At 38.3% G+C, this 16401-nt stretch overlaps 1 protein-coding gene across 5 annotated transcripts in view; it reads right to left on the minus strand.

Annotated features, from left to right (window-relative positions):
• Nucleotides 1–16401, minus strand: part of RNGTT (RNA guanylyltransferase and 5'-phosphatase) — a 207558-nt gene that overhangs the window by 19652 nt on the left and 171505 nt on the right. For all 5 annotated transcript variants that reach the window (XM_054818904.1, XM_054818906.1, XM_054818909.1 and 2 more), the window contains one exon: nucleotides 14873–14939. In XM_054818904.1, the coding sequence (XP_054674879.1) occupies nucleotides 14873–14939 (67 nt within the window). The remainder of the gene's footprint in view (nucleotides 1–14872; nucleotides 14940–16401) is intronic.

Below are 16401 nucleotides of genomic sequence, written 5' to 3' on the forward strand. Positions count from 1 at the left end.
TGTTGACTATTACATAACCAGATACTGCATCGCTATTATTCAACAGAGTTTTAGTATATATTTCTCTCTCAAATGTGAACTTTTACAAATACTATAATCATTCTGGAATACAAGCACAGGTATAGAGGTGACCCTTGCAATGAAAACTGTGAAAGCCAATCTGATGAAAAAAAAAAAAAATTTAGTATTTCACTGTAAATCATAGAAAAAGAGGAACGAATTAAGAATGCAAAAAGAAATAATCTTACCTGATTTATTGTCTATGTACAACTTCATTTCCCCCTAGGATTACTGCTTTCTAGGTATCAAAGGCATTCTTTGAATTGTACAGGGGCTATTTATTATTACCTTGTGTAGGACATAAGCATCCTTCTACTTTTACTGGTACGAAACCCCATCTTACTGCCTACGGGCCAGCCTTTCACGGGCACAATCTAGTTTAATTCCACCTTCCACCTTATTTGCTAACTGACTGTAAGAGCCACCAACTTTCTCATCAGAGGTCTAACAGAGCTTAAGCTTGCAGGACTTACCTGGTTTTATAGCTTATATTTGAGGATAGAAATGGTGCAAAAAACGGATCTCGGAAAAATCTATTAACGGTAGCTGAAGTGGCATTTAAGCCACAATGCTTGTCTGTGGGGAATACCGTACTGGAAATGCTCACTTGTAGTTAAAACAGCTGTACAGTAAGAATTTGGTCTTACGCCAGCCTTTAGTCTCATAATTGGAAAAGTCCAAAGAGACCGGCAAGATGAGTATTTGCACCATTACTTTAGGTACTTAAAATTTAGGAGCTAGTTTGGGTATGTAATCCGCTGAGAGAGACTGACATCTCTAGAAAGCAATTTAAAAGACGCAGCAAAGCAACTGTCAGGGGCTTTTCTTAGAGGTTTCCAGACTCACCCTTGGATTCAACTGTTTTCTGCTGTCTATACAGGGAGCCTGTGGGCTGAAATTACTTCATGTAACTACCCTCCTTTATAGGTATTATAATTAGACAGGATATTATCCACAACCCCTTTTCCTTTGTAAGCTGATATCCTGCATAATTATCTCGTTTGGTATTTCTTCTACCTTCTGTGTTATTGTTTGCAGGCCTATTCTTTCTCATTTATCTAAATTTAATCTGCATTTGCCTTTTACTAGTCCTAAACCAGCACAGTACCTCTCAATACGATAATTTTTGCCGTCAACTGATTTTCTCCAATCTTATCAGCATCTGACATTTAAAATATTTCTCATTCATGACGTTCACTATGTGTTTTATATATACTATAAAGAAAGGTCTCAGAAACAATTTCCTAGTCAAAGAATTTCCCTGTTATACCATCTCTCACCCTTTGCAACTTCAACATCTTGATTTATTCATGAGTAATTTATTTTAAAGACATTATCATCTGCATTTCATGAAGGTACTACAAGTTCAAGCTCATTTATCAAGTTCAACCTCGTTTGTTCAGTTTAGACTCAAAATAACTCACCTCTAAAAAGCTTAACAAATTTAGATATACTCTGCCTATAAACTATTTACAACAACAATTTGCTTTCTCTTCCCCCCTCAAGCTTGATCTTGGCTGACGTTCTTATGATACTTTAAAATAATACACAATTAAGAAATGGTTAACAAAAGTCCTAAAAGACTTTGCCCACGTACTTTTTGTTGTCTCATTCGATTAGAATAAATTTTTAATAGGGTCTGATTTTTATAATTTTATTTAGAAACTATTTTTTGTATCTATTCTTTCTCTTTGACTGTTATCCATTCTACTGCCTTTATTTCACTTGCTTACAGTACCAACGAAAGCCTCTAATGCAAAAAGGTCTAGTGCAGAAAGAAAAGATGAAGAACCGATTTAAAAAATCAGAACAGATTAATAAAGAACAATTATGGTAACAAATATGACATGAAAAGAATCATTTCTGATGGAAACAAAGACACAAAAATTTAGGACACTACTTTCTCTGAGAAGACAATTATCCACAACGAGTTCCCTAAATTGCCTAAAACTCTGAGAAGCTTGAGCAGACTGCTATACTGTTTTAGTATTGTATTCCAGTCAAAAGAAAATGCAAATGCAATTGCATTTATGGAAACTAAGCGTGGGGATGTCTACATCAAAGGAAAAACAGTCCCTGTTGCAACTCAGACAAGCACAGGAGCTGGCCCCATAAACAGCTGTTGTCATCAAGGTATCCTCAATTACTCAGAGCAAATTAAGCACGCTCTGTGCAGAGGCACACTCAAACCAGGTTTGACAATGCAGTTATAACATGGGAACAGCTGCAGCAACAAATTACCATGTTCAAGAGCTTAAAATCATTATGGACAAATCATCCTCTTCTGCAAGATGATTTTCGTAAAAGATAAGAAAGGAAAACAGAAGATGGTGCCAGCCCCAAATCACCCACGTACGGGAGCCAGAACACTCTCACACACTGAAGCCTGGGAAAGAACAACGTGACAAAGAGGACGAGGACAATAGCAAAACACAACTCGCACTACAGTGCGAGAAATCTGGCAGTTTCACAATGACCTGATCAGACATTCCTCTGTGACAAGTATGAGGGCTCAATGCAATGCAGATGAGAAATATCTGCAATATCTATGCTCATTTATTGCTAAAACAAACCTCTCATTCCCAGTATCCTTCTCAGCAATTTTTATTTGGGAGTGAGCAATAACTTTAAGGTTGAGAGACACAGCTTAACCCTTTTGTTTTGCTGTCTCTTCAATATGGAAAATAAACTCCCTATTAATGTGTTATTTTAATGAGACATAATCTGCATGTCCTAATGTTCACATTTATCATAGTATGTTTTCATACTACTGGGCATAGGAAAGCTACTGTAAGCACAATCTGCTTATCATTTTGAAAATCCAGTTTTCTGTATGACTGGACTTCTCAGAATAGTATCTGTATGGGGTCAACAGTAAGTATTTGGAAAATTACCAGGAAGATAAGAAAGCAAATGAATTCAAGAAGAAGGAACGCTGAGACAAAAAAAGAAAATAATGAAAACTAAAGTCTGATGGCACATACATTAGCTACTGCTGGTTTCAAATCTCATTATTTATCAAATGAAAGGAAACAGGAAACTCCAAATCAACCGTCCCTAATGTGATAAAAAAATGCTGGTTGGCTTAATCTCATAGGTATTATGACAAAAGTACTCCAACCAAAATAGCTGAAGAAGAAAATATGAATGGTCTTAGGGATTAATTTTGGAGGCTTTTCCTAAGAGTCACTGCAGGTCAGCATCGCTGCTGGAACAGGGCTGCAGACAGGACTGGAAGAGAAGGGAAGGTGTCGATGTTAGACAGCATGATCGCATCTTCCCAGCAAGTTTTGTTTCTGCAGTACTTATGCATTGTAGACTCTTACGCATTCGTCTTCCCTTACTCATACCTATTATGCACAAGAGTTACACTCCGTTTCATGCATTTATAAAGTCTCCTGGGCGTATTTACATCCAACAGCTACTCACTAGCTGCTCTTCTTCCAGCTGGTTACTCTCGAGCTTTGCTACTAATCTCACCAGTGCTGCCACTTCCAATTTCTTTTCCTCTTTGCTATCATTCTTTTAAAATTAGTTATATGGCTCTGAATAATCTATAAACTTCTTAAGTTTTAGGCACATGCCTGAGAACACCAGCTTCTTTCAAGTCCAGTTATGCTCACAGATTTTTATTTTAAGCCAAACATGCTTTATTCTCAACATATACCACACACTCCATTAAAAAATCCATACTGTCTCATTATGTGAAAATAGCTGCAAAATGACTTCAAAGGAAAAAAAAAATCCTTTCTTCTTCTAAATAAACATTTTAGTGAAGAAAACACAGCATATTCTTTGAAAGAGGAGCATAGGATCTCCAGAAGGTAATGCAATTCTACCCCTTAATGGAAAAAAGACGCATCTTTTCATATTTTTTATATTATGAGAAAACCAGTCACCTACAAAGGTAAACATTTAACAAGAAAAAGAAGAGATACTCAGAATGGAAGTACTGAAAGTCTTGTATAACACAGTAATAGTTGCAGCCACAGGAAAAGATAAGGAGGAAGAACTGACTGGTATACTATATGTTAATATTATGGACTGAAATTCAGCTCTATTCAATCAGTAACAGCGGAGGCTCAGAAACATCCAACTGTACAATTTCCCAATAAACACAATAAATGATGCAGTTTCATGTACCCTTAAGAACTAGTTATATTTCACAGTGGTGACAGCTCATACTCTAGAACGTCACAGAACCAGAAAAATTCAGGTTAGAAGGGGCTTCCAGCCATCACCTAGTCCAATCTCCTGCTCTAGGCTGAGTTAACTTCAGGGATGAGTCAGGTTGCTCAGGGCCTTTTCCAGTTAAATTTTTAAAATCTCCACAGACAGACGTTTTACAGCCTTTCCAGGCAACCTGCTGCTGTGCCCAACCAACCTTACCATGAAAATGTATTCCTTACATCCAACTGGAATTACCCTTCTTCTTCCCTGTGCATCCCTGAGAAGTGTCTGCCGCTCTTTTTGCCCTGCAATCTCACTTTGGGCAATGGAAGATTTCAGTTAGTCCCCCCACCACTTGCCTTCTCTTCTTCAAACCGAAGAAACCCAATTTCTTTAACATCTCCTCACAAGCCATGTGCTCTACCCTTCATCATAACCCTCTGCAGGAATCACTCCAGCAGGGTGACTTCTCCTGCGCCGCAGAGTCCCGAACACTGCATGGTTATTTAAGATGTGGTCTTACAAATGCTGGAGCAGAGAATAGTGACTTTCCTTGACCTGCTGGCTATACTCAAGCTAACACAACCCAGGGTAGGGTTGGCCTTTACCGGTGCAAGGGCACATGGCTGGCTCACCTTCAACTTGTTGCCCCCAGGACCCTTGGATGATTTTCTGGAGAGCTGCTGCGCAGCCAGAGAGGTTCCAGCCTGAGCTGCTGCAGGGGCTTGTTCTGGCCCTGATGCACAACCCTGCATTTGCAGATCTTAAACTTCCTGAGGTTCCTTTGTCAGCACTTGTTTTTCTAAGGTTTTTGAGAAATGAGGTATTATTATACTGATTTTCTATTCCTAGGATGTATTTGTATTCCAAAGCCCAAGAAATGGAAGGCTTAAAAAACTGCAATCTGTTAATTTTTACAATACTCACTAAAAGCATTTGAAGATTTTTTTTCTTAAACAGTTAATACAGAAATAAATAGAAAACTTAAAAAACCCCCAATAAATTAAGTTCTACAATCAATTAGCTATTATTTTAACCTTTCCAGAAGGCTTAATTTACTCTATGCTTAGCTAGAACAAACTTGGATTGATTTTCAAAAAAAACTACTAAGAGTTGAAATAACAAAAGCTGCCCAATAAAAAAAAAAGGAAAAAAAAATCATAGTCCAAAACCAAGCACCAATTATTCTATCTTATTGGCAGCAACAACAGAAAACTGCAGAGGTAATCTTCCTAATTCTGTGGACTTCTATGGAACACCACATGCTTTACAAAGAACAAATTTTTTAACTGAATTCATAGGCATAATCATGACAAAAAGCAAAATGGGGACTATCTGATCCATCAGAACAGAGCGAATTTATAAATTATAGCTCATTAACATTTTGTTCTTAGGGGCAGCAATTGTGACAGCATACAAAATCACTGCTTCAGTTTTTGCAGTGCTCACGCAGATTTTCTAGTTGTTATTCTTTTTCTGTTTGTATCACCAGTTCCAAAGCTAGATTATTTTAAAATTTTTTTTAACTATTTTTTTTTCTCTCCTCAGTGTGTCTATAGAGACTAAATATGCCCACTGCATGCTGGCATTTATTGTAATATAAATGCATACATAAAATATATTACTATGGATTTATACTACTGGTGTCTAACATTCCCAGGCAGGACTGAGGGCTCCAATATTCCAGAGACTATACAAACACACAGGCAGTCAGGACCCCTTGCCCTTAAGAGTTAGTAACTGCTTTTGAGAAAACCTGCAACAAAGAATGGCAAGATGTAGAGAAATGAAAGGAAGTCAAGGGATAAAGAATTAAGCCATATGTTTTTTTTCTTTCTGAATTAATTCTTAAAGTAATGGTTCAAAAGTATCCTATTTTCAAAAGGAGCTGAATTTTGCTACCTTTAACAAACATGTAACTTAGGAATGAGCAGTGGGTGATTTCTTGCTAGCACCTTACAACTTTTTCTAACTTGCAGTTTGTTCAGGAATTCTTTCTAGCACCTCCCTCATCTTCTTTACAAGACATAAACTGTATGCGTAGGGCAGTTTTTTACCTCTCAGAGTTTCTGTTACTGCTGTCACAAACTCAGAATTTTGTTTAGGACACAAAGTCAAAGAAAGGCACCTTGAAGATAAAAACTAAGATGTTGAACTTGACTCAGTCCTTTATGTGAAATCAGTGTAGAAGAAAGGAATGAGTGGAAAAGGAGGACAGGTTCAGGCACCAGAAGGCATTATCTCAGCACTGTATGACTTCCCATGAGAAGACTGTACATTGTCGTCTTGTAACAATAAACATTAGGAACAAAGCTTAAATTCCAACCCCATTGAGAAATTTATTTTGAAAGCTTATCTGGCAATCAGCCCCACTTTTTAAGTGTTGGTGCTAAAACTGTTTCCATGTGTTGACTGCTGCATGACACACAAATATAGGTGGTTTCCACAAAATACAAACAGAATAAGAAAAAGGAAGAGAAGGATTTCCTTAGGCAGCTTCTCAACAGCCCAAGAGTAGCAATTCCAGCAATGCCCAGTGCAGCTTCCACGTCTAGCAAGAGGATCTGAAAATCCTACTGTCACATTGTACAAAACTCTATAAAGCATTACAGCCACCCACCAGTTCTGTTTGAAGCCTGTTAACAAGAATAAATATATATACTAATGCTGATTACTTTATCCTATAGTTTGAACTTCGGAAGAGGTAAAATATTATACAGCTTTATCCTCGGTTTGTGTTTTAATTCAGAGTGACTATGTTTAATGAAAGATAGGGACTCAGATTATCTGAGCTTATCTTCTTCTTTCACAGTCGTCAAATCATATAATGATCACATCCTTTCTCAACACTGTAAAGGTGTTTGCTCCTAGTGGAAGCTGGATCCAGATCTGTAGTTCTCAAAAGTATTCTTCAGCTTTCAGAACAAAATTCTTTCTGTCCAGCATAACCCATTTGTTCTCCTGTCATTACTTTCCCAGTTTAAAACAATCTTCTCCCCTTCTTCTTCCCCTCACTGCCTATGTTAACTCTGCTAATAAGATGAAATAATCATTCTCTGACACCATCTTGCTAAGCTAACCAAGCAAGTTACAGTTACCACTATTTGTCTTTAATTTGTCAGGCCTCTGTTCAACCCAGCGGTGTCTCTCTCAGTTTGAAATCATTTGTCTTCAACGTGAGCAACTAGAATCAAACACCTACAGATAAATTTGTATTTCCTTTTTCTCAGGAATGTCTCACTCCAGAGATCTAGGGCTGTATTTGTCTTTTTATTCAAGCTGAAGACATGATATCCTTATGTTTTATTCTGTGGCATTTTGTATCACATACAGTACACTAACAGCACAAAATAATAAGGGGAGATAGGCAACAAACAAAACTCAAATTATGACTTCATGATAAGCTAGAAATCCTTTCCACCTGTGGTAGTGAAAGCAAAAACCTCAATCGATAAGTAGGAAAGTCCAATAAGCAAATCATCAAATAATTAGGGCACCAACATACTCTTACTGGTTGTTAAGAGGCACTGGGGGAAAAGTTTTATATGTCTTTTGCTAAAAGACTGTACAGACCACATTGCTGTTGTGGAGCTCTGTCAGGACAGCAACTGAGTGCACCGGGAAAGTTGAACTAATTTTCCTCCTAAATTTGGAGTAGTCTGAAGAGCTGTACCCTAACAAGGTGCTCCATATCTGTCCTCTGTGACTAGACAGTGGCTGTCCACCCAGCTATGGGATCGCTAATTGGTAGTAGAAGTCGTTGTCACTCAGGGAGGAAAAACAGCCAGCTTCCGTCAAGAAATCAGCAGCTTATCCTCATTTACGAAATAAACTCTTGAAAGCAGCAAGTTCACCAATTCATACCTTTGCCGCCTTCTTTCAGGAAAAGATTGGTAAATTGTGGCCAATCACTTCAGTAATCACCTACAGAGGTTTGATATTGCTGAAGGAGTCATGAGTGAGGTCTAGCCTGGTTCTCAGATATCAGTGCAGCCTCCTCTATGTCTGGACAAAGGTAAAGCAGCTGCGTTGAAGATGTTTCAGCTCTTGGGAACACTGCAGTAAATTCTCTGATGCCTGTGGATGTTAAAGTAAAGGTGGATGGATTTGTATCTGGAGGGTCCACTGGTTTTGATGTGATATGATCAGAGGAATTATTCTGGGGCGATTACCCATTGCAAGGCTTCTCTCTGGCAGAACTCCACCATGCTTTATCATGTTTTAAGTTAAAAGGGTATTTGCTGAGGGAAAATGAGGCAGTTGGGCAAATAATAGCTTAGAACCAAACCACAGTCCTGGAGTATAGATGGTAGGTTTAGCTGTCTCAGCAATCAGCAATACTGTTCTCAAGTTTAATAAAATCACAGATACCGGCTACTGAGCTGCAGGTCAGAGCAGAAAGCTCGATTCCTCACTAGTCCTTGGCAGCAAGACTGCTGTAACTACAGCAGCAAATTCCCCAGAAGCAAACTTCAAACTTTCAGAATCTTTCCACTGGGCTCCTACCATAGAAACAAAATACTAAGGACACATCACTATTTCCAAAATACTCTTTTCACCATAACTGTCCTCATATTCTATTAAATCGAACAATTCTATTTTGAACAAAGTAGTATTTATTATGAAACTTCTTAATAACTACTCTTAAAATACTAAAAATAAAATAGCAGTAATTAATCTTTATTTAAATGGTAATTTAATGTGTTAAGAGCCCAAAATGAAACTAGTCATTAGCTCAATAGTAAAGACTGCCAGAAGCTTCATTACTGATTAATAATGGAGAACACACTGTACGGAACAGTTTCCCCTAATCCCAGAAGCATCTAGGAACTGAACTACAAAAAATTTCAATCCTAATAAATTGATTAAGCAATATCATTTTCTTTATAGTTAGAATTACTGGGTATAGCGTAGCTAAATTTTCATTCTGATGCACATTGGTCAAAACTCCATTTTAAAAACAATGGGTCAAGTATGTTATGAAGACTTCTTGTTCTGTAAACAGGTTAAACATCCCATAACATACCCTTCCATCAGGTGACTATTATGTATGCTGGGACAATGAAATTAGTTACTTCTAATAAACATAAAATTTCTATGATAAAATGTTTGCTTTAATACCTTCATTGCTAGTGAAAGAATAAGAACAATATTTAATGTAAATAGATATAAGAAAGTTTAGCAGTTAATTCCAGCTGATGTCAATACTGCTGATCAAGATTGTCACTTATAAGAAACCTTCTTAATTTCATCCAGTTTCCAAGAGTTATTTAATAAATACAACCACTTAAGATCCAAAGAAAGCTGCAAATCATTGAAATGCTCTGAAGTTCTTGAATGTATGTGACAGTAACTACTACTACTATAACATAGCTACTTAAATGGGAAAAGATACAAAAAGTGAACACTTACGGTGAAACTGTTTCACATCACCTTTGAACAGATGCTAGGATGAAAAAATAAACTAGAATAGTTTTGTTTAAAAATAAAATTAAATTATCCTAGAATGGCCTGGGTTGGAAGGGACCTTAAAGACTATCTAGTTCCAACCCCCCTGCCATGGGCAGGGACACCCTCCACTAGACCACATTGCCCAAAGCCCCATCTAACCTGGCCTTGAACACTTCCAGGGAGGGGGCATCCACAACTTCTCTGGGCAACCTGTGCCAGTGCCTCACCACCCTCACGGGAAAGAATTTCTTCCTCCTATCTAATCTAAATTGACCCTCCTTCAGTTTAAGGCCATTACCCCTTGTCCTATCCCTACATGCCCTCATTAAACAGTCCCTCTGCAGCTTTCCTGTAGGTCCCCTTGAGGTACTGAAAGGCTGCTATATGGTTTCCCTGGAGCCTTCTCTTCTCCAGGCTGACCAACCCCAACTCTCTCAGCCTGTCCTCATAGGAGAGGTGCTCCAGCCCTCTGATCATCTTCGTGGCCCTCCTCTGGACTCCGTCCAACAGGTCCATGTACTTTCTTGTACTGGGAAAGTAAAAGGTCCATGTACTTTCTTAAACCCCAGGGCTAGATGCAGTACTCCAGGTAGGGTCTCACGAGAGCAGAGAAGAGGAACTACCCTATATGAAACTGATTCCTTCAATATTACCTTAAAGAAGAGTCTCTGAAAATAAAATGAGAATTCATTGCCACAGCAAATTAGACTTTCAAATCATTAATTCATTTAGTTCTCTCACCAGCTAACCAAAATAGCCATAATTTTTATGATTTTTATATTTATTACTGAAACTCACTGAATATTACTCTAGGACAAGAGCAATTGTAAGCATTATGCAAGAACTTAAAAGGTCTGTATCATGAACTCTGTTCAAAGTAGCAACATACAAAAACTTGCAGTATGCATGAACTGGCACATTACTGGAAAAGAAAAGTTCCAGACAGATCCCTCTAGCCAGGAAAACACACTTTTTTTTCATTTCTTCTAATCTACCTGCTACCAGATACATGATTCAAAAGCTTGAGGAGAGAATGCTTCACACTGCTTTTGTATAATGAAGTACAGAGATCAAACACCCATCAAGCACTACCACTGATACCACTGAAAGCAAGTCAGGAGGAGGAAGATCAGGTAATTTCAGTTAATCTTACCAGTTCATCTATGTCTCAGAAACATTATAAATATTAATATATATATAAATATTAATGAATTATTGCATATGAGAAAAACAGACACAGAAAAATCATCCTAGAAGAAACATTAGTATTTCAAAAATTTTACCAGACTTGCCATCTAGTGTCTTCATCATCAAAGACACTGGTGCAATTATCTTCCCGCACAGTTCTGGAAAATCAAACTTGTTTGCTTTTGGGAAGGGATACTTTGATAAGGAGTTTCTCTCTCTACAGTTTTGTAAATGTACATAAATTGAAACATGAATTTATGAGTACTGGCATGGCAGTTTATATGCTTACTGTGAATATTTTAAAGGCCTGGTAACATTCCTATTTGTCCAAGTGAAAGTGCACTAAAATGCACTGGAAGTATTGCTGTGTAATAATGGTTCACTTTGAGTAATAAATCTACAGTGACAGAGGAGTGTAGTGGTTTGGGGCATTCCTTAATGCACGTTTGGCAAGAAATGCCCTATCTTAATAGAATACCTTAATACTTGGGACGTTTGCAAATGAACATGAGTGGGTAATTCATATAACGAGAGAGACCAATCCATCACACAGTGCACAAAAGCATATCTGAACTAAAAGCTTACAAAGACTCTGCTTATTGCAGGACCAAGTGTGGTTCACAGGTCTTTTAACTGGTGGAAACATTAGCAACTGTATATGAAAGACCTCAAGAACTGCTGGGGGAGGAAAGGAAGCAGAAAGGAAGCAACTTGTGTCAACAGTTACAAAAAACCATTGTATATCTCCAGAGTACATACTTCTCTTTTCACAGCACCAACTCTTAATGTGAATTATTACTCCCCATTTTTGGTGCTGAAGATCTCTAAGAAGGTGCAACCCCATTATTCCACATCAACTCCTCCCGCTGTCATGCAACCAACATCCTTCTAGAATCTTCAAGCAATCAGATAGGAGCCTCAATTAAAAAAGGTTATTGTTTTTGTTAACTGTACACCATTTCCCAGTTGCAGCTAACAATACAAGCCAAAACATAGCCCCATACTAGCTACTATGAAGATAATTAACTCTATCCCAGCCACAACCAGCGCAACCTGAGACAAATTAGCTTACCATTTTAGGATTACCGTTAGCATCAGAAACAAAGCAAAGCAGTGGTGTGCAAATATATGCCCATATATATGCCTACAGCTCCAAAAAAAAAAGTTACCTTTTAGAGAGTACAGCTTGTGGAATTACCTTATTCAAACATGTCTGTGTAATCTACAGTAATTTAGTGGATAATAAGCTTTGTTTTTCTTAGGTAGAAACTGAGTGTTATTTTGAATATCCACATTAACTATTCTGTGGCAAGCAAAACATTTAGCACGAGACTACACCAGCAATACATTACCAGAAAGTCTAATAGTAGCCTACTCAAATGTATGTCAGTTATTTATCGAACATTTTACCATACAGAAGGTAAGAACAGCAAACAGAACAGAAGATGTTATTGTGCCCATATCTTGAATATTGTGCCATTCCCTACCTTAAAAAAGGCAACAGTAGAAATACAGAAGGGTACAAGGGACAAAACTGGTGTTGATTGGAGATAGTGAATGGTTGGATACAGGGAGCAATTAAATAGATTAAGGTTTTGTGGCTTGGAAGATGCAAGACTGGGGTAATGTGGAAGAGAAGACAGAGTTAGGAGCAGAGAATGACTGCTCACCATTTGTCCTGTTGTATGGCCTACGTTAAACCAAAATGAATTAGTAGGCAACAGGTTTAAAAGAAATAAAATAATACCTTAACTCACAGTGATAGTGTGGCTTTGTATGTTGAAAATTTAGTGGAAAATCCCTTAGGCACATTCAGGGAGGAAAGTCCAACAGAGTCTGTTAAGCACCAGGACGCAGATACAACTTCCAGCAGAGAAGGCCCGGCTTGCAAATTGCAGGAAACTGGATGCATACTTTGTATTTATCCTTGTGGTGGTTTACCCTCAGCTGGATGCCAAGTGTCCACCAAGCCGCTCTATCACTCCCCTCCTCAGTAAGGCAGGGAGGGGAGAAAATAAGATGGAAAAAACAACCCCAAACTCGTGGGGCAGTTTAATGTAGCTAAAGCAAAAGGCCGGGTGCAGAAGCAAAGTAAAAAGCAAAAGATTATTCTCTATTTCCCATCAGCAGGCGATGTCCGGCCACTTCCTGGGAAGCAGGGCTTCCGTACGCATACTCCTTATTCCAGAAGACAAACATCGTAAAAAACCCCCCGAATACCCCTGCCCTGTTCCTCCCCCTATCTCTCAGTTTCTTATTGCTGAGCAGACGTCATATGGTACGGAATATCCCTTTGGCCAGTTTGGGTCAGCTGTCCTGGCTGTGTCCCCTCCCAAGATCTTGCCCATCCCCAGCCTGCTGTTGGGTGTGGGGGAAGAAATGTTGGAGAGACAGCCTTGATGTGTGCTGGCACTGCTCAGCAGCAGCCAACACCCTGGTGTGTTATCAACACCTTGCTAGTGACCGATACACAGCAGAGCACCATGAGGGCTGCTGTGGGGAGAATTACCTCCATCTCAGCCAGACCCAATACAGTCCTGCTCTAGCACTCTTTCCCTAAGCACTTGCTAGTGATGCGATGCCCAGTCCCGCAGTTTGATCCTGCGCAGCGTCTGCTTTGCAGCTGTCCTGTGAGCAGAAGGGCTTCTCCCTGGCTGCAAGTGATAGGAAGAGTACCACCGCTGACTGCAAACGGCTGAAAATGACTACAGTACGTGCCAATTCTCTCTCAAATCCACCCAGTGAACTTACGAACTCTTCCCAGCCATGGGAAAAACCTCCCCATTTTGCAGCTTATTATTAGAAGTGGATGGGGCAGGTGAGGGTGGGAATTCGGGAGAACAGTGTGAGAGAACTTTTACAAAGCATTTAAACGAGCACTATTCTAAAGAGTTATCACCAAGAAAACACAAGATTATTTGTGATGAAACTTCTTGCAAGAAACATTGGAATTGTTTGATTATTAGCCAAACTACATAATCTACATGTAGGAACTAGGGAGATGAGAGAAAAGGAACAGGGAAGATGAAAAGCACACATCTGTTAATTTAAAGTAATTTTAAAACAGTACTAAGATTTAAGTTATAAAAAGCAACTATTTGCTAGATACGGTTGGGAATACTGTTCTTTAGTAATCTAATTAGGGATGGCAAAGGAACTCATCTGAGTTTTAGAAATTAAGTTTCATTTTGATGTAAAACAAAACCAAGGCTTTTAAAATTCTGAGAGGCACAAGCATGTGCACACAAAGGAGGGAACAACGCTGCCAAGAGTGCAGAATATATACTAATTAAAAGTATCACCTGGGACACGGGAACATTTCAGCATTCTAAAACAGATACCGTATTTCCGCATCCCAGTGTAATGATTGACATGCTAATGCCTCACTCTCTTTGTCCTAAGAAAAATCCCAATGAAACTCATCAAAATCAGTCCATATATTCTTGTAAAATGTTTTTGTTTGCATGTGACGTGACAATAACTAATTAGCAACTGGCAATTAGAAATGTGAAACTATTATAGTTCAACTGAAGGAAAAGAAACAACAAGTCATAAAAGACAAATGATTTTCCAGCAATTGTACGAGTCTTTCATAATAAATCTAATAATACTGGGAAAACAATCTGTGCTTTTTACTGCAGTGTCTTCCCTGCCAAGGACCACTTAAAGAATTACAGAGTTCCAAAAGTGGCTTTGTTTTGAAATGTCACTGACAAGGTAACCTAAGAAAAAGAGAACATTGTCCTTCTGATAATTAAACCAGAGTCAAAATTAATCAAAAGATAATAGGAAAAAACTAAATGTCTTTGACAAGTTAAGGACACAGATGTAACTAGAACCAAACCCAGAATATGGCAAACGTCACCAAAGTAGCACTATTTCCCATTATTTTTCCTGAAGCTGCATTGATAACTTGAAATACACTAAATCAAGACTTATATCATACAGCAGTGAAATAATTCAAACAGCCACCTCCCCCCCATCCCCAGCTTATTAATCGTACCTTAATTTGTGCAAAAGGTCTGTCAAAGTTTCCAACATAAAGAAGACCAACATTCTGCGTGAGTAGCCTAAAAAAATGAAAAAAATCTCTTAAGATATCATTTTACATCCAGAAATGTTTTTGAATCGCCATTAGTTGTTACCAAACCCTAGCAGGGTAACAAGCTTCATTATGATAGCAACAGCTACCTTTGAAAATCTGATTACACAATTCTATTTGAACTCCTATAAAAAAAGTAGTGCATTAAAGATGGATGCGCACAGCTAACTTGTGTTTATGGTGCAAGCAGCTCTTCAACAAAATCATTTCGCATGTAATGCATGTCACTCAATAACATGGAAGAACGGCAGGTATGTGCCTTTTCTATTTATTAGAGACATAGGGACAGCAACAGAAAAGACAAGCAAACACGCATTTAGAGCAGCAGGCCTAAGCGTTAAAACAGATGACGGCAAATAAAAGTACACACAGTAATACAAAAATGACATCATAAAGTAGAGAAATAATAGAGAATCTCTCCAATATTGCCTAATGGCTTCCTAAATAAAAAGAGCCCCAGATGCAGTTCGTGCCTGCTGTTCTCTTCAACTCTTTATAAAGTCATTGCGTACACGACCAAGATGTACACCACCAGAAGGGCGGTGGGATAAGTTGACTCAAAGGACCATTGGTACTTCTGGAAAAGAGTCAGCTTGATTTCTGCAGATACTGTGCAAGTTAATGTTATTCCTAGACAAACTCCAAATCCCAGAGGAGCATCAGGGTGCCACTGCTATCAACAAGCAGACAAGAACATCACTGGCCAGCAAAAAGGGTAGGAGAGCACTGTGCTGTTCAAGCTGGATGCTCATGATGTTCCTCTTGCTAAGCAAAGACACAGCAGTCATTCCCTCCAGCGCAGAGTCTCCAAAAGCATTGCACTGAACTACAGGCACCTCATAATAAGGGAACTTTTTGATGACAAACCCTTTTGAAAGAGATTCTGCTTTGATTACAAGGGACATTCGAAACCCATCATACTCTTCAGTAGCTGCAAGTTTTCATTAAGTGTTTGCTATTTTATATTTTCCTTCAATTTCACATCCCATTCTTTTTAGTAATAAGACCTCACATATGAATTAAATAACCAGAAATAAGTACAAATGTAGGCATCATTTTGCTTAATTCCGACACTGAGGTGTCTCTTTCTTATGTTTTTAAGCATATATATACACTTTTAATTCATACTGAGTTACATTTTTTTTCTATATATAAACCAGCTGTAATTTTCAACTAATTTCTCACCACTGCCAGGCCTGTTTTCATAAACAAAAGAAAACAGAAACTTAGATGGCAGTAAATCATTTTGACCCCACAGAATGTACACATCTAAGTAGGATTTTGATTCTTCCCAGTTCTGACAACAATATGATACATATGACTTTAAAGTGGTTTACCAACAGTGGGAATTGGTGGAACTCAGCAAAATGACAAAATCAAAACATTCGCAAATATAAAACAGTTAAGTAAGAAGTGGTGTCGAACTGCCT

Source organism: Grus americana, chromosome 3 (assembly GCF_028858705.1).
Source record: "Grus americana isolate bGruAme1 chromosome 3, bGruAme1.mat, whole genome shotgun sequence".
Taxonomy (NCBI): Eukaryota; Metazoa; Chordata; class Aves; order Gruiformes; family Gruidae; genus Grus; species Grus americana.